Genomic DNA, 22376 nt, shown 5'->3' with positions numbered 1-22376 from the left:
TTTGAACTCTGTACATTTCATGTGCCATGAGATATTATCACCTGAGATATTATCTTTTGGCATTAAAAAGTGTAAAAATCATTCTTAGTTCGCAGGCCCTGCAAAACCAGGTGAGGTGGCAGGCAATAACTGGCCAACCCCTTTTTATTACTTACTTTCACTGAGAACAAACCAAGGGGCAAGTGAGTTTACTTCTGAATTAAACCTAAATTTGAAGAACAGCAGCAGAAAGGGTTTCTAAGTGGGCCACTAAGAGTAGTCACACACTTCTTTCCCAAAAGTATCTTAAAAAATAAGTATTACTTTAAAAAATGAAACTGGACCAAATGACATGAAAGCCACATCGAGACCATCTGTTTTGGAAAAACCATTTCAGGCCATTAAGATCAGGTACATGCTAAAACAGAAATACAGTTCAATATATGCATGCATTTTTCTTCCCCCTATAAAAAATGTTAGCCACTGTTATTAATTAATGATGGTCATTATTAATATATCACTTAGACCCACGTTTGGCCAATGGTGACAGTGTCTGAAGAGGATGTGATGATGATACATAAATTATGTGTTACCTAGAATTATTTTTTAACTCTCTAGAAACAATTTCTAGTGCTATCAACATAGAATCATTTATTTTTCATTTACTTTTTCCCCAACAGTGTGTATTTATTTCTCATTATAAGTTAATAAATATCTTTACACAGAAGAATGTCAAGAATATTACTGTCTTAATAATTCCAACTTTCTATGCCTTTTAGTTTAATTTTTCAACAGTTATGCACCTGGTACTTTCAGAAAGTGTTCAATGAACATTTTTGGAAACATTAAGAGGTGGGAGTTAGGGAAGCCAATCTCCACATGGTGGAAAATCTGAATAGTTATCTCTACACCTCAGAAACATTAAGAATTGATAAATGACTCATCCAAGGATGAGAAAGAATCAAGATTCAAACACTAGTCTTTTTTTTTTTAATTCCACATACTGTGATCTCTAATCTGACAGAAACTTTCCCTCAGATTTTATTCAAAAATCTGTAAAATCAAAATATAGGCACTATATTTACTGGCAGAAAAAAGTTTTTAAGTTGATGCATGTGAGTCAAATCCGTGTTCTTCAAGTCAACTGTATTATGTATATTCATACCAAATGTGTTTCCAAAAGCATTTTTAAACAATGTACCACAGAGATAAAAATGAATGTAGATACAACACCAAATTCTGTAAAAGCATACAGATCAAATAAATTCCTTACAGCAAACTGACTTTGATACAAATACTGTAACTTTTGTTTTTTATATATTGTTTGGTATATTTTTGCTAATTCTTTTTACCTTTTGACTCTTTTAATTAATTGCCTCATATAGTGAATATTCATTGGAAGGACTGATGCTGAAGCTGAAGCTCCAATACTTCGGCCAGAACTGAGCCATCGGAGGGGACCCTGATTCTGGGAAAGACTGAGGGCAAGAGGAGAAGGGGGCGACAGAGAATGAGATGGTGGGATGGCATCACTGACCTAATGGGCATGACTTTGAGCAAACTCAGGGAGATAGTGAAGGACAGGGAAGCCTTCTCTATGAACTGTGCTGCAGTCATGAGGTCACAAAGGGTCAGGCACGACTTGGCGACTGAACAACAACATATACCGAATACGAAGCTGGATGGTGTCCTTTTCTAACCCAGTCTGACAGTCTTTTTTTAAAACATTTTATTTCATTTATAGCTGCTATAAATTATATGTTGGTCTTATTCCTCATCTTATTTTTGTCTGCAAATTCTAACATCTGGTTTATTTCAGCATTTTTTTTTCCTCTTGATCTTGGGTGACTTTTTTTCCCTTAATTTTTCACATGTCTAGTAACTATTGATTGTATATTATATATCTGATATTGTGTATTGGATATATTGTGGAAACTCTGGCTTCTGGAGTCTTCTTTTAAACATTCTTTAAGGCAGTTAAATCATCTTAATTTTATGGAGCTTGGTTTCACACATTATTAAAAGCATTCTCAGATTTTACCCTTAGATTTAGGGTGAATTACCTTAATCCTGGGAAACATCTTTACTCCTAAAATATGACTGTTCTCTGGTTTCAGATGAAAAGCATGAAGAGTTTACCAAGACCCCCTAATCTGGTAGGATTCAAACCCCAAACTCTTCTTCACAGTGAGGGTGGAAGCTGCAATCTCTGCTCATACTTCCCAGTGTTCCATGTGCTGCTTTGGAATCGCCCCCCGCTCCACATACACACAATTCTGGGGTCAGCCAAGGATTCGAAAGGAGTTTACACACAGATTCTGAAGCTTCCCTCTGGGACTCCCTCAACTCGGAATCTACCTAGCCCCTACCCTCGATTTCCAGCCATCCTGGCAACCCTGAACTCCATCGTCTGATACTACATGAGCTCTAGATCTCAACAGAAACACTGGTCCTAGTTCTCACTAGGGAAGCCTTAGAAACATGGATGTCACCAAGTGAGCATGTCCTTTCTTTCATGGGTCACAACTCCTCAAAACTCTTCTTTTGACCATTCTCTGGTACCTTCAAACAGCTATTTTTATATTTTCTCCCAAAGTTTCTAATTTTTTCCTTCTAGTTTTATTGAGATATAACTGATACATACTGTGTAAGATACATAGTATGATTTCATTTACATACATCATGAAAGGATTATTACAGTATATTTAGCAAAAATCCATCACCTCATATATAGATACAAAATTAATAGAAAAAAATTTCTTCTGGTGATGAGAACTTAGGATTTACTCTCTTAACAACTTCCACATATAACATACAGCAGAGTTAATCATGTTGTACATTACATCCTCAGCACTTATTTATAACTGGAAGTCTGTACCTTTTGACTGCCTTCATCCAATTTCTCCCTTTAAAATTGTTTTAACCAAAAAGATCTCCAATCTTGCTTGCAGAACCGCTTAAACTGGTCCTTCCAAAGGTTCTAACCTGGAACTTTAAAAAAACACAGACTACCTGGCTCCACCCCCATGGTTTTCTATCAGCTGGGCTGGAAAGGACCTTCTCTGTACTGTATCACTTTTTAAGTGCCATATATGTTGCTAATGCTGCTACTCCCAGAGCAAAGGGCTACTGACAGAGACAAACTATGTGATTCAACTCTATGTGTAACAGTAACCCAAGCTAAAAAACAAACTGAAAAAAACAAAACGTAAACCTGACTCCACAGAGTAACCCTCACATCAGTCCCTTGAGAACCATCTGTTCATTAAGGCAGCACATACTCTGACTCAATCTTGAACCAACTTTTGTCCCCCACCATGCACAGCAAGAGCCCGGCACTCTGCCAACTGCTGCGTTCGACAGCCTTACCATAATATTAGGTCGCCTAATTATGAGATTTTCGTACATTTAGGAAGAAGAGAATATTATATAAAAGAGTAAGCTAGGACGCATTTACTTTCAATATGTTACTCTGTTACCTCAATACAAAGAAATTCAAGGAACTCTAAACTGCTGTTCTATTTTGAGTCCAAAAATATACCAGTAAGTGAGTCAAAACCTGGAGCTATATACAAATGCCCAGTTGGTATATTATGTTCTTTATCTTCTCTTATTTACCAAATTGTAAGGTTAAGAGATTTTCTGTCCCACAAGAAATCTTTTCCATAATTCTTTCATTTACTCAATAGTTCTAGCATACAGCAATACCAATAGCATAAATGCAATGAATGGAGAGATTTCATATATTCAACAAATCTGTTATGCAACTGCTATATGCCAAGAAGAATAACAGATTCTGAGGATACAGCAGTGATATAAAACAGACATGGTCCTTGCATTCTTGACAGAGACACAGACAACAAGTGAATAAACAATTACAAGGAGTGGTTAAGTGTGTAGCTAAGTAACAAATGGGAGAAGGTAGTGGAAATGACACTAGGACAAGTGAAGGCCCTACTTAAAGAGTAATACCACAAGCTTCTGCGGGAGCCTTCAAGCTGAGACCTAAAGATGCAAAAGAGCCCGCATATAAGGAGCAGAGCAGGAACATTCCAGAAATCAGAAATAACGTGCAGAATTCCAGAATCGTTAGGACTATCTTTTAAGACCACAGTAGTTTGATTTTAGTGGGAAAGAGTGATTACAATGAGATGAGGTTGAAAGTAGCCAGACGATGTAGAGCCTTAAAAAAAAAAGCATTTCTTATTCTAAGTGCCACTGGAAATCCATGAAAGGTTATAAAGCAGGTGAATAACAAGATCGTATTTGAATTTGTCAAAACTGACCTTGGCTATAATGAAAAAAAACTGAAAGGGTAACAGAAAAAAGGTAAACCAGTAAAGCAATATCCAGTGACAGATGGTGGCTTAGGCTAGGCTACCAGCACTGGGCACAAACAGTAGCTAGATTAGAGAAATACTTTGGAGACAGAAAAAAGAGGCTCTACTGATGGACTGATTGCAGTAGATGAGAGGAATTAAAGATGACTTCTGATAAGATGAAAGGACAACTCTCAGAAAGGAAGAAAATATTTGCAAACAAAGCCAACTGACAAGGGATTAATCTCCAAAATACACAGACAGGTCATGTAGCTCAATCAAAAAACAAAAACAAAAAACAGGGCTTCCTTGGTGGCTCAGTGGTAAAGAACCTGCCTACAAATGCAAGAGACATGTGTCCGATCCCTAGTCCAGGAAGATCTCATATGCCATGAAGCAACTAAGCCCATGTGTTACAACTACTGAGCCTGTTCTCAAGAGCCTGAGAGCCACAACTATCAAAGCCTATGTGCCCTCGAGCCCACGCTCCACAAGAGAAACCACAGCAGTGAGAAATCCACAAGCAGCAACAAAGACCCAGCACAGGCAAAAATAACCAAAACGTTTTTTAAATTTAAAATTATAAAACAAAGAAGCCAATCAAAAAAATGAGCAAAAGACCTAAATAGACATTTCTCCAAAGAAGACTTACAGATGGCCAAGAGGTGAATGGAAAGATGCTCGACATCACTAATTATTAGAGAAATGCAAATCAAAACTACAAGGAGGTATTCACCTCACACCAGTCAGAATGGCCATCATCAAAAAGTCTGCAAACACTGAAGAGGGTGTGGAGGAAAGGGAACCGTGCTGCACTGTTGGTGGGGACGTAAACTGACACAGGCACTATGGAGAAGAGTATGGTGGTTCCTTTAAAAACTAAAAAACAGAACCAACATATGACTCCAACAATCCCACTCCTAGGCATATACCCTGAAAAAACCATAATTCAAAAAGACACATGAACCCCCATGTTCACAGCAGCATTATTTACACTAGTCAGGACATGGAAACAACCCAAATGGCCAATGACAGATTAATGGAGAAAGATGTGTTACATGTATACAGGGGAATATGACTCAGCCACTGAAAGGAATGCAATAGAGTCATTTGTAGAGATGCAGATGAACCTAGAGTCTGTCATACAGAGTGAAGTAAGTCAGAAAATCAATACTGTACATTAACACATAAATGTGTAATCTACAAAAACGGTACAGATGAACCTATTTCCAAGGCAGGAACAGAGATGCAGATGTAAGAGAAAGGAAGTGTGATCACAGGGATGAAAGGGGAGGGTGAGACGAATTGGGAGATTAGGACTGACATATATACATACCATGTGTAAAACAGATGTTGCTGTTTATAGTCACTAAGCCGTGTGTCTTTGTGACCCCCATGGACTGTAGCCCACCATGCTCCTCTGTCCAAGGCCTTTCCCAGGCAAGAATACTGGACTGGGTTGCTATTTTCTTCTCCAGGGAATCTTTCCAAACTGGGGATTGAACTCATGTCACCTACATTGACAAGCAGATTCTTTACCACTAAGTCACCAGGGAAGCCCGCAAAATAGCAAGCTAGTGGGAATTTGCTATAAATATAAAGCACAAGAAGCTTGGCTTGGTACTAGCTCTGTGATGACCTAGAAGGATGAGATGAGGGGTTTGAGAGAGGTCAGAGGAGAGGGGATATATGTATACATCTAGCTGATTCACTTCACTGTACAGGAGAAACTAACACAACACTGTAAAGCAATTACAGTCCAATAAAAAGAGACACATGTACCCCAACGTTCACTGCAGCAGTGTTTACAACAGCCAGGACATGAAACAACCAAAATGTCCATCGACAGATGAATGGATAAAGAAGTTGTGGTACATTTATACAATAGAATATTACTCAGCCATAACAAGGAAAACAGTTGGGAAATTTGTAAAGAAGAGGATGGACCTAGGAGTCTATCATACAGAGTGAAGCAAGTCAGGAATAAAAAACAAATACTGTATTTTAACACATATATGTGGCACCTAGAAAAATGGTACAGATGAACCTACTGCAGAGCAGGAATAGAGACGCAGATGTAGATAATGAACATGTGGACACAGGGAGTTGGGAGTGGGATGAAAAAAAAAATGACTCCTAGGCACCTGGATTGAGCAATTAGGCTGTGACACTTCCTTAGCTTGGAGTATGTGAGAAAAAATAGAATGTTTATAGAGCTCAACTGTCCAAGAGAGTAGCCATTAGTCACACACAGCTATTTACATTTAAATTTTTTATTAAAATTTACCTCAGTCACATTACCACATCAAGGGCTCAAGAGTCACATGTAGCTGGTGGCTACCATATCAACCTCACAGATGTAGAACATTTCCATTATCACAGAAAGTTCTACTGGACACTGCTGTTACAAAGCTCAAAAACAAAAACGCACCAAATGCTAAAGTGACCCAGCAAGACTAAAGGTAAAAAGTATCTCTTTCATTGGTCAACATGGAGGTCCGATAGTGAGTTCAGCAAAAGGAGGTTCACTGATAATGAAAGCCAAACATAAACTGAAATAGGAGATGAAAAATGAAGACCATATCCATAGGATATGTCTTTCAGAGTGTGAAGGGAGCAGAGAAATTAAAGGGGCATTAGCTGCAAAGAAACAAGTCATCCAACTCCAGAATATTCACCTATTCAACCAATATTTATTAGCGTCTACAACTTCCAGCACTGCTCTGAGTACCAGGCATACAAATCAGAACAAGATCATGAAAGGAGAAAAGAAGCAAGTAAACACACGTTACTTCAGAATATGATTCAGTGCAACAAACCAAGTAAAAGAAGACGGTAAAGTGAAAATGGGTGAACAGGGAAGAACTCAATCTAACAGGAGCCATAAATGACAGGAAGGAACCACCTCTGCAAAGATGGAATATGCTTATGTGCTATTGGGAAAGATCAAAGTGAGGTGAAAAGATTTAAAAGTCATTCACTCAACACATATTCACTAATCAACTAGTGTACACTATGATTCTCGGCATTGGGAAGAAAGCAAAAAGTGAGGAAACAGACAATAATGCCTGTCTTCCTAGAGCTTATGTTCTAGGAGGTGAAAAGAAAAAAGAGAAAAAAAATGGTAAAATAGCTATTATGTTAGACAGTGTTGAAGGCTAAAGAAAAACAAAGCAAGAAAGGAGATAGGAAATTAGGGAAGAACTGGGTTTACAGAGCCTGTACCTACAAAGCATTCCTCCCATCTAGCTCTTCTGTGCCTAGTGCTACTACCCTACCTAAGTCACCCCCACCTGTGTCACCTGCATGACTGTTGCAGTTATTTTCCTGGTTTCCCCTCCTTCTTTCTTAAATACTTTCAGTTTTAGTTCTTTGATGAGTGACAGGAGGAAAGAAGTGGGTGATAAAGAGAATAGTCCAAACACATAGGAGCGTGTGCTTTTACAGAATGAGATCATAAGCCCCTGGAGGTTTTTGAACAGAAAAGTTCTATGATCATTGCTTTAAAAGGATTATTCTGGTCCCTGTGTTGAGATTACATTTAAGGGGAACAAATGTAAGCAGGAAGACCAGTTAGAAGACCTGTGCAGTAACCCTAGGACAGCATGGCTATGAAACAGCATAGTAAGAACTGGCTAAATTTTGCATCTATGTTAGAAGGAGAACAAACAATTTTCAGACAGGGTATAGTGACAGAAAGACAGTCAAGAATGGCAAAGTTTTTGGTGTAACTAAAAAGACAGGTGCATCTAGGACATACTAAGACAAGCAGCTTTAGGAGAAATTGGGAGCTCAGTTTTAGATATGTTACATTTGAGATGCTTCTTAAGACATCCAAAATGTTGGGGGAAACATTGGCTATCAGGACCTATAGTTCAGGGCAGAAACTCAGGCTAAGGATATAAATCTGGAAGCCATCAGCAAACAGGTTAAAGCTATGAGACTCGAGTGTATTTAGACAACGAAAAAGGAGACATTCAAGTGCTAAAGTTTCAGCTACTCCCAATATACAGATGAGACATAACAGAAAAAGCAAAGAGCAAGGAGGAACCACCAGTAAGGCAGGAAAAAAATCCTGCTAGCAGCTGTGGTGGCCTAGAAGCCAAGCGAAACATGTCTCAAGCAACTGTGCCAAGGGCTACTGAGAGGTTAAGTGAGATGAGGATCAGAGATTTATAATGTGGTGGTCACTAGTAAGGGTTGAAAAGGGGAGAGAGTGTATCCAAGCAATTGTTTCAAGGTGTCTTATTCAAAAGAGAAGCAGACTGGGTGCATGAAAGGGGAAACAAGGAAAGATTTTTTTTAAATGGGGACAAAGATCATGCAAGCTCACAGAAGGAAAAACCAAAGATGCAAGAGAAGGCAGAAAGACAGTTATATTCTTGAGAGCAAGAGGGCATGGGATCTAGTACAGAAATGAGCTGGTTGTCCTTATCTCTGAACACTACAGTTTGTCCAAAATGACAAAGAAGGTGAATGGCACATTCACAGATGTGAGAGCATACAGGAATTCTTCCAATTATTCGACATGCTTTGTGAAACAGAAAGCAAGAGAGACATATGGGGGAGGAAGCATTGGGAGGTTTGAGAAGAGAGGGAAAAGACACGGTCATAAAGAGAGATGAACTAAGAGGCCAAGGACCACTGGGCACGAAGTCAGGGAGGGACAAGGTTGCTGAGAGAGTATGTAAGAAAGTGCTTATGATTCAATCTGAAATTTCAGTTGAGTAGAAGTGAGGGATACTGAAAAGCTTTGACAGAGCAAAGTTATCGTGTGGCTGAAAAGCTGTTGGAATTAGGGTGGCTGAATCAGACAGAAAAATAAGGTTACTGGAGGAGAGGAAATCAAGGAACTAAGAGATCAGAATATTGGAGGCATCCTCTATATCAATGTTACTCAAAGTACCAGACCACAACACCTTATGGAGCGTGTGCCAGATTATATAAACCAACATACTGCTTCGTTCATCAAAAAATTTTTGGTACCAAAAAAAAAAAAAGTCAGTTGAACTAAACACTGAACTTAGTGACATAGTTGAATTACTTTCTGGCACAATCTACTTACTGCAATTCCTACTGTAACAGTTCTCAGGGCATGGGACATTTTGAGTAGCACTTGTCTACACAAATATTGGTATCACCAAGAATGATAAGAGAAATAAAGATGACAGTGAGCCAGGAGACAAGTGTTCAAGGAAGTAGGGGAATGACCCAGGAAAGTTGGTAATGACTAAAATAACGAGGGTAGTAGGTGGTAATAATTTGATGGCATGCGAGTCAAAGCTGAAAGTTTTGGAAAAGAATGGACAAGAAGTGACAGTGAGGGACAAAGAGGACGCTTCCCCCACCTGTGGTTCACCAGTAAAAGGTGCACAGGAAGACGAAACATTTCCCACGTGAGAGAGTGCAAGGTCAGCAGCGTCATGGGGAGAGGCTAGGCTGGAGCTGGAGCAAGAAAAGCAAACATTCCCAGAAAAGACTGACAATAAAAAGCATGTGCCAAAGACTATGAGTTCCAGAGGGACCATGAATGGATTTCAAGAGATGATAAAATGTGGGAAATGGAGACTCACAGCAATGGGATCCAAATCTGGGAGGATAAGGGTAATACACACAGAACAGAGGCATAACTAAATGAACTAAATCCTACAAAAGTCATGTGTCAGGACTGGCCTCTGACTAGAATATAATGCTTCACTATGAAGATGGACCCTCCATGCAGACTGATAATAGAAGGTGAAGGAATTCTTGCTTATTTAGCTTCTCATGGGGGAAAGGGGGTTAGTTTGAGGAGCAAAGAAAAGGTTAAACAGTCTTCCTATCTTCGCACTTGAAGAGAAATTTAATATGATGTGGTACATAATGGCAATAAAGAGATGCCTAAGGCCCTTCGGCATACAGTCAGGGCATTCTTCAAGCATGATTCAAGAACGTGAGTATTCTTACAAAAGAAAATATCTAACTTCAGTATTTTAATTATCACTACTCTACCTTATGAATGACTCCCAGATTTCTCATCTCTTAATCTGACCTCTTTTCATCCTATGGGGAATAGACTGCCTGGCACTCTGATTTAGGACCTATGAAAAAAATGACAGCAGAATTAAGGCAGAAAATAATGACCTACAGAGGACAACTATCATATATAACATGAATTTTACCTTGTAAATGGATCACAGAGGACATTAATAACTAAAAGTCAGAACAACATAAACTTAATTTCATATCATCATGTGGCTTTTCCAAAAGAGGATGTCATTATTTTAAACATAAATTTAAAAACTAAATGAACTTTAAATGAAACAACTTTAAAATAAAGCAAAGTACCAGAAAGACTGAATTTATGAATGGATCTACAGAGTGCTACATCAGCTTACTATGTTCCCGATGTAACATTTATTGTCTACTTTCCCTTGTGGCTCAGCTGGTAAAGAATCCACCTGCAATGCGGGAGACTTGGGTTCAATCCCTGGATTGGGAAGATCCCCTGGAGAAGGGAAAGGCTACTCACTCAGTATTCTGGCCTAGAGAATTCCACGGACTGTATAGTTCATGGGGTCGAAAATTGTCGGACAAGACTGAGCGACTTCCACTTTGTATCTAAATGAACTGTTGAGTATAAAGTAATGTTTGACATTGCTACATTCTTCCAGTGGCTCAGGAAAGATTCTAAGTGTCTACCTCAGCACTTCTAAGCAGAGAAAGGACACCACTTAGAAACGTCCGGAGTTAACTGAACCTGTGTTCCTCCTGTATACATGTGTCATTCATCTAATACACAGATAACTTCAAAGATACACTCCCTCTCTACACCCTTGTCTGCAAACCACTGAATTATACTTCGAGGGGGGCAGGGGCTTTTACAACAGTCACCCCTCCATGAAGCAAATTAGAATCATTAAGATCATCTTCAAATTGCATTTAAGAAATTTTGCAGTAAATCTAACTTCTCACATTTTTATACAGATAATGTACAATAATGTGTAAATATATATCAAGTATTTCAGTTATCATAAAGCCGTTAATAAGAGAAACTTATCAACCACTCTTTAGCATGTGCACATCTTTTACTTCCAAGTCAGATTGCTGCTGCTGCTGCTGCTAAGTCGCTTCAGTCGTGTCCGACTCTGTGCGACCCCATAGACGGCAGCCCACCAGGCTCTGCCATCCCTGGGATTCTCCAGGCAAGAATACTGGAGTGGGTTGCCATTTCCTTCTCCAGTGCATGAAAGGGAAAAGTGAAAGTGAAGTTGCTCAGTCGTGTCCGACTCTTAGCGACCCCATGGACTGTAGCCTACCAGGCTCCTCCATCCATGGGATTTTCCAGGCAAGAGTACTGGAGTGGGGTGCCATTGCCTTCTCCTCCAAGTCAGATTAGCTACCAGCATTAAAGACAAGATTTACCACAGCTATCACCTGTATACCATTGTGGACTGATGAACTTCAAATTAAACAAGTTAAAAATATTTCCCCAACCCCCAGATTTTTTAACTAACACACCTGTTATAGCAGTTAAAAGGAAAATCAGTCCAGCAACATGAGAGTTATGAAATTACAAGTAAAACAATGGGAATATTAATGAAGAAATTAATAGATGGAAATAAATAGGGGAGCCAACTAGCATTGCTATGAAGCAGTTTCACCTTAACATCATCCATCCAGCTATCACACTTTTCAAATTATCTGGGGGTGGGGGAGGCTTTTCAACAAGTTCAAAAGAAATCAGAGGCCGGAATTTTCTGGACTATTACAAGAGAAACTTTACAGTGGCTCTGTAAAGTTATATGGGGATTGTGGAACAGGCCGAGGGGCGAGCACCTTGGGACAAACGTGTTCTGAAAAGTCCACTGGTCAGTTTGGCTTGCATTCTATATACCATATCATATAAACACAATTGCAGTCAGCAGCACTATTTTCTGATGATACTTTTTAAAACCAATGTTGGCTTATGGTTTGCATTTTCAGTACATAGTTGGCCACTTAAACATGTAATCTAAAGACTAAATATACAACTTTTCAAACTCTGGAAAGGAAGACTCTTGCCCTAGCAGCAAAAGACTTCACCAGTATCTATTTGATTGCCTGCCTAAATTTATTCTGACCAAGGGATGGAATGGACTGGGAGATTGGGACTGCATTATTATGTATAAAATAGATAATACTACTATGTATAGAAGGGATAACTAATGAGAACAGGCTATACAGCACAGGGAGCTCTACTTAATGCTCTGTGGTGACCTAAATGGGAAGGAAAGTCAAAAACAGAGGGGATATACATGTACGTATGGCTGATTCACTCCACTGTACAGCAGAAACCAACACAACATTGTAAAGCAACTATAATCATAAAAATTTTTAAAATATATTCTGACCAAATAGGAGTAAGCCATTACTTAAAAAAAAAAACTAACATTCAATTAATTTTTCATTATCTAAATTTTGCCTTTCAGTTTTAAATCTAGTCTGATAAATAATTATCACAGACATGCAGACTTTAGCTGAAAACCAGGATATGATTTAAAGACATCAATAAAACTTCAGGCTGGCATGACTGTATACACACAGCCAGAATTTGTCCATCATTTTAAACACCTTCAAAGTTAAGTTTTAAGACCTCTTTTAAGAAAACACTTTAAAAACTTTACTTAAGGTGATCAAGTGAGGAACAAGTTTGTTCTTTCCCCTCTTTTTCCTGATCGAATCCATCTTAATTCTTCAACTGTTTAAGTTCAGGTTTCCCAGGTTTCCCAGTGTTAATATGAACCTGCTTTAAGGTCCTAATCTGTTTACATAGTCAACTGATACAACGCATTCTTAAAGTGCCAAATATGAACCTAATGGCTTATCATATCTTATTTACTAAGTTATGAAAGTAAAAATGTTACTCGCTCAGTCGTGTTAATATGTATATACAGAGACACAGATACAGAATTGTACTACCTTCAGTCACTTAATAGAATCATCATTTAAAAAACAAAACACTGTACTCCAAATGGTTTACTGCAGATGTCACAAACTGGCAGATTCTGCCAATAGGTGTATTTGAGTTAAAATGTCTTAAAACATGAATTTCACCTACCAACATGTGCAAATCATGTGTGTGCTAAGTTGCTTCAGTAGTGTCTGACTCTTTGTGACCCTATGGACTTTAGCCAACCAGGCTCCTCTGTCCATGGGATTCTCCAGGCAAGAATAATGCAGTGGGCTGCCATTTCCTTCTCCAGAGGATCTTCCCAACTCAGGGATCAAACCCACAGCCCTCGCAGCTCCTGCATCGCAGGCAGATTCTTAACCAGCGAGCCACCAAGCCCCACTGGTGCAAATCATGGGATGCACATCAGTCCAGATTTCCTGCTTCTCTTAGAAGAAAAAATTCAGATGATGTGGAAACCTAAACTGCTTTCCACACAATGGCTGCAGCTGAAGATTGGCTTAGATGGGACATATGTTCTCTTAATTCATTGTAGTTCACAGGGGCCCATTGAGCCCATACCTGCTTGGAGATACTGAGTAGCTACTCCCACTGGGATGCAACAGTGGTTTGTGACAGAGATCTTGGTCACTTATATTGTTTGTCAAATTGTTGCATGAAGACAAGTGGCCAATTTCAAGAGATAAATTAGGTCCCTAACAGGCAGAATCTTTTTTTTTTTTAAGAGGTACACAGTTTTCAAGAGAACTTTCAAACCTACTCTCTTCTCATAAAAATCTTTGAAACTGGAACACAAGCTATTTGACCTTGAGGCAGTAACTGATGAAAATAATAGTTACAGACTTGGACATTACTTATTCCATATATGATACTTTATGAAGGATCACAACCCATTCTGAAAATATAAAACAGCTGAGGCATTCTTGCCTTATGTTTTTAAAAAGATATAACAATAATACATTTCCTAAATAGTCAAAAATCATTATCAATGTTTCCACAAAAATATACTAAATTTCAGAGCAAAATGGAGCAGTAAGTGATACGGTCATTTTCCCTCCCTACTCAATGAACTTTAAAACTTCATTTCAATCATCTATTTATGGAAAACATAAAAAGGTAAAAACATTTTTTCTAAGCTAAGTATTTTCCATAAAAATGACCATTTGACTTCTAAAAGCTATTTTTAAATGGGTTTTATTCCTGTTATTAATCAGAATCTGATTTGAAATAAGCATTTTCATAAAATAATGGTACTAATAGAAATAGCAAGAACTGTAACATAGGAGTGTGGAGAAGGTTTTTATTGAAGAATTTAAAGGTCAAAATATGGGAATAGGGCATCACAGCACTATACAAATGTATACTCTACACAAATGCCTGTAGTCACTAGGCATTATACTCTGGAGTTCACATAAGTTGACTCAACCAGCTTTGTTGATAATCAGTTCTTAACACAGACATAATGTTCCTTGAAAATATAACCAAGTTGAAGACTTACTTCAGTTTTATTGTATAAGAGATTTAGACAAATTGATAACTCACCTTTCTGTGGACTCTACCTGAGGATCTCAGTTTCTAGAATCCATTAATACGGCCTGGTTTAGGGTCCAGGTGTAAGTGTGGTCGCTCGGTCATGTCTGACTCTCTTGACCCTATGGGCTGTAGCGTGCCAGGCTCCTCTGTCCATGGGATTCTCCAGGCCAGAGCACTGGAGTGGACAGCCATTCTCTTCTGCAGGGTATCTTTCCAACCCAGGGACTAAACCTGGGTCTCCTGCATCGCAGGTGGATTTTTTACCAACTGAGCCATCAGGGAAGCCCAGATACTAGGATGGTTCACCTCAAAAGTTATACTAAGTTTTTGGTTTATAATTATATTTAAGCAAAACTTCCTACAAAAAGTGACAGAATTTTAACTCCTGATTTAACTTTGACCTTTCTCCTGAAAATAATGGCTGAGATGACATGTTCTAAAGCCAATCTTTTAACTAGCAATAATAATATGAACATCCTATTCTAGCATTCAAAAGTTTTCTTGATTGATGCTGTCTCATCAAAACTACTCATAAATATATTGTACACAAATTTTATGGGGGGGGGGGGAAATCACCAGCATTACATTATATCCACTGGAGGGCACTCAGTGTGACCAAAGCATGCAATGAAAGCATGCCCTGACGCTATTGTCACTCAGCTGCATCAGGTTTGAGGAGACTTGGAGGCCGGAGAATAATATCTTTTAAAAGAAAAGATGCTCACAATTAGCAAGGATAGTTAATCTCTAAAAAGGGTTCCACTGACTCTCTTATAAGAGCTTCTTTTTCCTTAGGGAGCAGATTTAAATACATGCTTCAGGGATACAGGGTTCAGGCCTCAACAGAAGTATCCAGATTTCAAACTTGGTCAAGCTCAGACTTGCATACAACACAAAAGCAGCATTCTTAAGTAAACAGAGGAAATAAAGAACTTTCTCCAGAGTTTAAGTGATCAAGAGCTACACAAGGTAACTCCTCATTTTCAAGCAATACAAATCACATATTTTCCTTTCCCGGAACTTACAAAGTATATATTTATTTTAGCCCATTAGCCTAGTTATCTATCAAGACACAATTAGAACAGTATTACTTAAACAACAGTCTGTTAAAGAATGAGGACTGATTCTGCAACTCAGTCTTCTCTCAATGAGGGTCCAAGAGGCAAAAGATACAAGCTGTGGACTAACCAGAAGTAGCTACTAGTCTGTGTTTTACTACTTACTTCTAAGATATAGAAGTGTTTTTACTCGAACTGTTTCAACAAAAGATACCGTATTCCCAACAAAAAGAGAGCTACAAGAATACAACTAAGTCAGTACAACTAGTGTTATCACAACCAAAGTCACATGTCGACATGCAGCACGAAAGAATTGTTAATACTTTTTATTACAAGTTTGTCCTGCTCTAAAAGCATTCATCCTTTCTGTCCTGGGCTGGCAATCAAGCATGCTTCCAACCAAGCTCAAAGTACATACTTAAAATTTACCACCTACTCCTCTGCAGTTATTATCAGCAACTAGCAAACCATAAAAAAGAAACAAAATCTCATTATAACTGGATGCTGTATTGTTTCATTTCAATAACACAAAAGTTTCATTTGGCTGAAGATATTACAACCAACCTATTTCTGGGATTTTAATTTCACTGCTACTTACAAGTATAAAAGAGTGAGATTCAAATTTTTGAATTCTCCGTGTCCCTAGTTTCAACAATACTCATGCTCCTCTTTCCACTCCTCCCATCTTTCCACTCCTCCCAACAATGAAACAGGCTGTCTGCAGATAGCTTTCCCAAGAACCAAATCTCAAAACACTCTTAGAGAAATTAGCCTACTTCAAGTTTTCTCTTCCTATTTGGGGAGTGGAGGAGGGAAGTGTCTATGAAAACAAAAATATACGACTTCATTTATATGGATAATTTTATTCCATTTATCACTAGTAACCATAAGAAGCTCAATTTGGTTTCAGTTTTAATATTGGAATCTACATAATTATCTTGGCAAAGGATATGTTTCAAAAGAAATAAAACTTCTGGACACTTACTGACACTTGAACACTACTAAATGTTTTACTTTTTTAAGCCACTTTTTAAAATTTGGTTTTTCTTGAAAGCAATTTTAAACGACTGCTCTAGCTTCTGGGAAAATCTCAAGCCTAGACCTCCGCAAGGACTCTAAATTACATGCTATACTAACTTTGTAGCAGTTTTTTAATTTCCCCCTCAAGGACTTCAGACTTGAATAGTCTCAGCATTCCTTTAATCCTATAGAATAGTCTCCTGGAAGTTTTTCAAGTTACTGTTGCAATCACTTTAGGGCCTTGTACATGGCCTTCAGAACAAAGACTAGGTCAAAGTAATGAATACTGGACGCAAATTAATCAAATTTTGTGAAAAGATATTCGCAAACATTAAAGGCACCTTTTTTTTTTAACCCAGAGATTTGTGCGCTTAAATGTAAAAATAAAATAACTGTAGCAGCCGCCTTAGTTCAGACCAAAAAAAATGCCTCCTAAACAAAAGTTTGTCACTAATCTAAGCAGATATTAAACAGAAACATTAAAAAAAAAAAATTTCAAGCTATGTCCAGTATCTCTTAAGATAACACGTTAACAGGAAGATAGCCGAAGGTACTGAATGTACACCAAGAGACAGAATGAAACGGCTTCCCAAGTTCCAGACAAAATACTTTATAACTTAGCCATCTGAAAAACAGCAGCCCAGACTATCAAAGGCGAGCCGTCTCTTCAAGCTGCTGTCTAGTCTAAGCCACCACTATTCACGACACAAAGCTCTCGTTTCACTAAAACCACTCCTCGATTTCCTTTTGCCGACCTCTGCATACCAGCAGACCAGTCTCCCTTCATTCACCACTCACAAACCCGGGGTGGGGGTTGGGGGAGACCACAGATGTCTGGAAGATACAAAGTAGGAGACAATGCTCCCTCCAACACCGAAAAGAAAACGAAGCAAACAACTACTCCCGACTGGCAAAGCTTTCAAGTTTAGTGGACTCAGGAGAAGGCTGTGAAAAGCGAACTTCGAAAGTCTCAGTTCCAAATCCTCTCTCCAGGCAAAACAACGGAACGAAGTTGCAACGCCTGAATTTCCTGCGGGCCATTTCATAGCGAGGGGAAAATTCACCCCGCTGGAAAGTGCTCTCAAAATCAAGTTTAGTTGCCGTGAAACTATTTGAATAAAGAATCTCCAGGAACACAATTCTCGAAGCAGTCTCAGGCTGAGTCCTGTGGGTCACTTGATAAGAGACAGTAAGCCAGCCGCCCTCGCCCTTATTTTTCCCAGGACCTCCCTTGCACGCCCGCTATCACTCACCTGCACCGTACAAGAAAATATAGGTGCAAGATATGGATTTTTATCTGTGCAAATCCTCCTGGCGCATCGCACTGTCTGCACTAACAGTTTGGATCCTCTAAGGTTTAAAGTTGCTCCGATTTAAACGAGCGCACTCACACCGGCAAGCCATTAAAAATCACTAACCTCTTATTAACCCTCGAAAAAATTCGTCCTTAAGCACGAAAGAAGGAACCTGGAGATAGGACCTCACGTGGCGTCCCAGGCCCAGCGCCCGCACCCCAACTCCCCGCGGAGGCCGGGAAGGCGGAGTCCCCCGTCCCCACCCCGCCCCCCACCCCGGCCCCGGCGCATCCCGAGGCGCAGGGTCCCTCCCCCAAACTCAGCCGCGGCCTGAGCCCGGGACGGAAACCACAGCCCCCTCCACCCACCGGCCCACCCCGCTGGCCACCCGACCTCCCGGACGCGCCCTCGCGGCGCCCCCTCCCCGAAAGCGGCACCCCCGGGGCCCCCAAGGAGCCGCGCGACCGGAACCGGGCCCGGCCGCCGCCCTCCGCCCCCCGGGCGCGGTCCGCCTCTGCCGCCTCGCCGGCGCCCCCAGCCCACACCCCCCGCCCCTGCTCCCCACCCCGGGGCCTCGGGCTGCGCCGGGTCCGGCTCCCAGCCGCCGCCGGGACCGCGCGCCCGCGACGAAGTTTGGCTCCGAAGCGGGAACGGGAGCAGCCCCAGATGGGTAAGGGAAGGAGCGCCCAAGCACCTCAGGGGAACAGGCTCCTCCCGCGGTGGGAGTCCAACCGTCCTCGGCCTGCGTTGGCGGCTCGACGGGGACCGGAGCTGCTCCTCAGACCTTGCTCCGTCTCCGCCTCCCCTCGCTCTTCGCTCCCGGGGCCAGGCTAGCGCGGCTGCCACAGACCGAGAGGCTTAAAATGGCGCCGCACAAGGAGCTCTTATAAGTCGCGCAGATTCACTGTATCCTGCCGCCAGCGGCGCAGCGCGGAGCGTTCCGCCACGCGAGGACAAGGGGCGGGGCGCGGGCGGGCGGCGGAAAGTAGTCCCCGCACCGCGGAGCCGCCCGCCGCAGCCGCCGCCACCGCCGCCGCCGTCCGCCAGCCCGGGGCAGGGGCGGGGCGCCCGCGCGCTCTCCGGGCGCTCTGCCAGGTTGAGGCCGGCGCTGCCCCGCCGCACGGGACTGGAGGGCGGCCCGCCAGGGCGCGGTAGTCCGAGTCAGGGAGGCGCGGGTCTCCGCGAGCCGGGGTGGGCTGGGGGGTGTCACTGTCCCGAACCCGACGCCCCGGCCTCGCGCATGCCCCGGGCCATGAGAACTGATGCGGGGCTGGCTGCGCGCTGCCGGCTACCCGCGGGAGGCGGCATCGGGACCCCGGTCCGGCGGGGCAGGCGGCACACGTCCCGGGAGGGTGGAAGTTCAGGGCCGGGGCGGCGGCGGCGATGCCGGAGCTGAGGTCTGGGCCCCCCCGCTCTGGACTCTGCCGGGCGCCGCCGCCGCCCTGCTCCCGGTCGGGGGACCCCGGCGCGTTCGTGCTTCCGCTGTCGTTGCGGTCTGGGCCCCAAGCTCTCTGCAGGACTTGGCTCGCAGCCGAGCCGCCCATCACCCCAGAGCCCCCCACGGTCCTGATCGTGGATCTCGCATCCCTACCGGCTGTTCATCTCGAATCTGGGAATGAAGTACCCGGCAGAGCTGCCGGCTTTCCCCGCTCGCGAAGACTGCGAACTCGCGTTAGGATAGGCGCCTGCCCGCAATTCAACAAGTCCTCAGGAGTCCCTAACTGAACAAATGACTGACAGACATGGACTAGCTCCACAGCCCTGTCATCTAGGTTAATTCTTACAGATCCCATTTTTAACTGGCTCCACTTTGCTACTAAGTATCAATATATTGGGGGGATGGATTTTTCTTTCATTCTAAGTTCATTTCTAGGGTATTACTTATTTGAGAAATCCAAGTTCGTTGTTTATGGAAAGAGCTCTCCATTAGGCAGCTTCTAATTTTTAAAAACTCATTTTCTATTCTTCAAAAAATGTTCTAATTCGTTTGAATAGGCTGGAGTTGGGTCTTCTTTTCCCTTGGAAATCTCTCCATTGTAATCAGCAGGTTTGGTGTTTGTCAAAGCTGAAACAATTATGATCAATCCACTTCCTCTAGTCTATTGTTAGATGCTTATTTTTCCTCCAAAACAATGGAGAGAGTACAAAAAGCAACAGTGAAAGTTATCTTGAGGCTTTTATCCTTGTAATTAATGCATGCAAACAATAGGTCTTTATACATAGGTACGGCAGGAAACCCTCTCATTCAGTTGTGGAGTAGCTTATGCAGTTTTAGGCATAGCTAATGCTTCAGGGCCAACATGTTCTTTAAAAATTCAGTTTTCCCCCTATCTTAATGATATTTTATTATATACCAGTGATAATGTTAACTGCTGTCCATCACCATAGCTCTAGTGGGCCCCTGCAGTGGAAAAAGTCCGCAGACTCAAACGATGTACAGTGAGATCCATTGTCTACAATGACTTTCTCATTTGTGTCTTTGCTAGTAGTTCTGTAGAATTAAGAGTAGAGGATGGTTGTGGTTAATCATCTGGTCATAATTTGAACAGATTGAGCAGAAAAAGATACTTTATCAAAGCAGTGTTCCTAATATAAACTTAAAAGTATCGATGGCATTTTTCAGGTGCTGATCCCCAATTTTAATCTTCATATATGGAGTTAAAGAATATGCAGTTGATTAAAGTCATATATGTAAAATCAGATGACTAATAAATATTAATTTTTTAACAGGTGTCCTTTTTCTGTGTTCAGTTTTTGCTTTTTGTTTTGCTGAACAAGGCACACCTTTAAAACTGATTAAGAAATATTTACACCATTAGAACATCTAAAGGATAAAAACTCTCTTATATTCTTGTTTCTCTTTTTAGATGACAAAATAATTGAAGCATTTGTCTATAATTTAGATATCTTAATCTAAATTTATAATTAATATTTAAAATCCCTAGTAATACTTGAAGCAAACGCATGTTAGTAAAGGAAATGTAAAATTTTGCAACAATGCAGCAAGCTATTTTTCGCATCAGATTTAAGTGTACTGAAGGACTACTGGGTAACTAGCACTCAGACAAATTAGTTGAATTTAACAAATTGCTCTGAATTTTTATTTGCTTATCCCCCCCAAATAAAATTGTTCCAATTGTCTCACCAAAAATATGAGATGAATAGCTTCTCCGAAATGAAGACAAATATTATCATTAAACCAACAAGAAATACAAGCATCAAAATACCTGAGGAGTTGGTGAAATGATTTTGTAAAAATGATGTTTAACAACTGAACTTGGGTCATACATTCATAAAAAATACTTGGTTATCTTCTTACACATTTTCCTTCCAGAGCCAGCCACTTGAGTTTGACGTAAATTAATCCATTTTGTGAAACTGCAGAGGACAAATGGTCCTAAATTTCAGGCTGTGTTCCTAGAAACCAAAAGGGTCTCCAGCTGGTTTAACAGAGAAAGTATTGCTTGTCATGATATCAGACCGTTGGCACACCCAGCAGTGGCTCCGTGGAAGCTGAAGGAAGGTACAGCGTCCCTTCACTAAAATATATGCCTTTGAATCACCTTTTAGGCAAAGAAAGAAATGCCCAGATTGTTTCTGCGCTTCGGACAGAAACGCTGATCAAGGCGACATTGTCAACAAGGCCCGTTTACTTTTCAAGATGGTTAAATCTATCAGATCCACTAATTAAACATTTATTGAACGCTAAAACAATGAGCTTCCTTTAGCGAGAAAGAAATGGATGCCTGGCTCCTTTTGATGAGGACCCCTAAATGAATGTATAATTGTGATTGTTAATAAGCCCTCCTTGAAACAGAAACAGTAGAAAACAGTGAGACAAGGGTGTGGTCTCTTCTGGACAATCTGAATCTCCTTGGGAAGAATCCTCTCCCCGCAGAAAGGTAAGAGGAAATAATATTCCATACGTTTATAAACAATGAATGCCAACTCTCTAAGAAGGCTGGCTCAAAATTTTTCTTTTCAGACAACCTGCAAAGACTGGACAAAAATTAGAATCAGCCTTTTCATTTAGCAGTTCATCAAGTAGGCTCTTTATGGATTGGGGCTTTTGATTTGCAATCCATCATCTCAGGGTTCAGTGTTATCTTTTGATTTCTTTCCAGCTGAACAGGCTAAGTAGTTGTAAATACCCCATGTCAGACTACATGGTTGGCTATTCTTGCACACAGAAGTCATCTAGGAACCCACTGGGCAAGTTCGGCAGAAAGTCACCGTGGAA

General features: G+C 41.0%; 1 protein-coding gene across 23 annotated transcripts in view; it reads right to left on the bottom strand.

Moving 5' to 3' along the window:
- CTNNB1 (catenin beta 1) overlaps positions 1–19031 on the bottom strand; it is a 47720-nt gene extending 28689 nt beyond the window's left edge. For 8 of the 23 annotated variants that reach the window (XM_081527602.1, XM_081527580.1, XM_081527600.1 and 5 more), the window contains exon 1: positions 18831–19031. Coding sequence is in view for 2 of the 23 variants with exons in the window: in XM_081527578.1 (XP_081383704.1) it covers positions 1332–1375 (44 nt within the window). In the remaining 21 variants the exon portion in view is untranslated. Of the gene's footprint in view, positions 1–1331; positions 1827–10289; positions 10381–18259; positions 18414–18830 lie in introns of those variants that run through there. The other 15 variants (XM_081527606.1, XM_081527603.1, XM_081527597.1 and 12 more) reach the window with 8 other exon arrangements.
- Between the last annotated feature and the right edge of the window lie 3345 nt (positions 19032–22376).

This window comes from Giraffa tippelskirchi, chromosome 9 (assembly GCF_054371585.1).
Source record: "Giraffa tippelskirchi isolate mGirTip1 chromosome 9, T2T-mGirTip1v1.2.pri, whole genome shotgun sequence".
In the NCBI taxonomy this organism is placed as follows: domain Eukaryota; kingdom Metazoa; phylum Chordata; class Mammalia; order Artiodactyla; family Giraffidae; genus Giraffa; species Giraffa tippelskirchi.
This window is presented reverse-complemented; position numbering and strand designations above follow the sequence as displayed.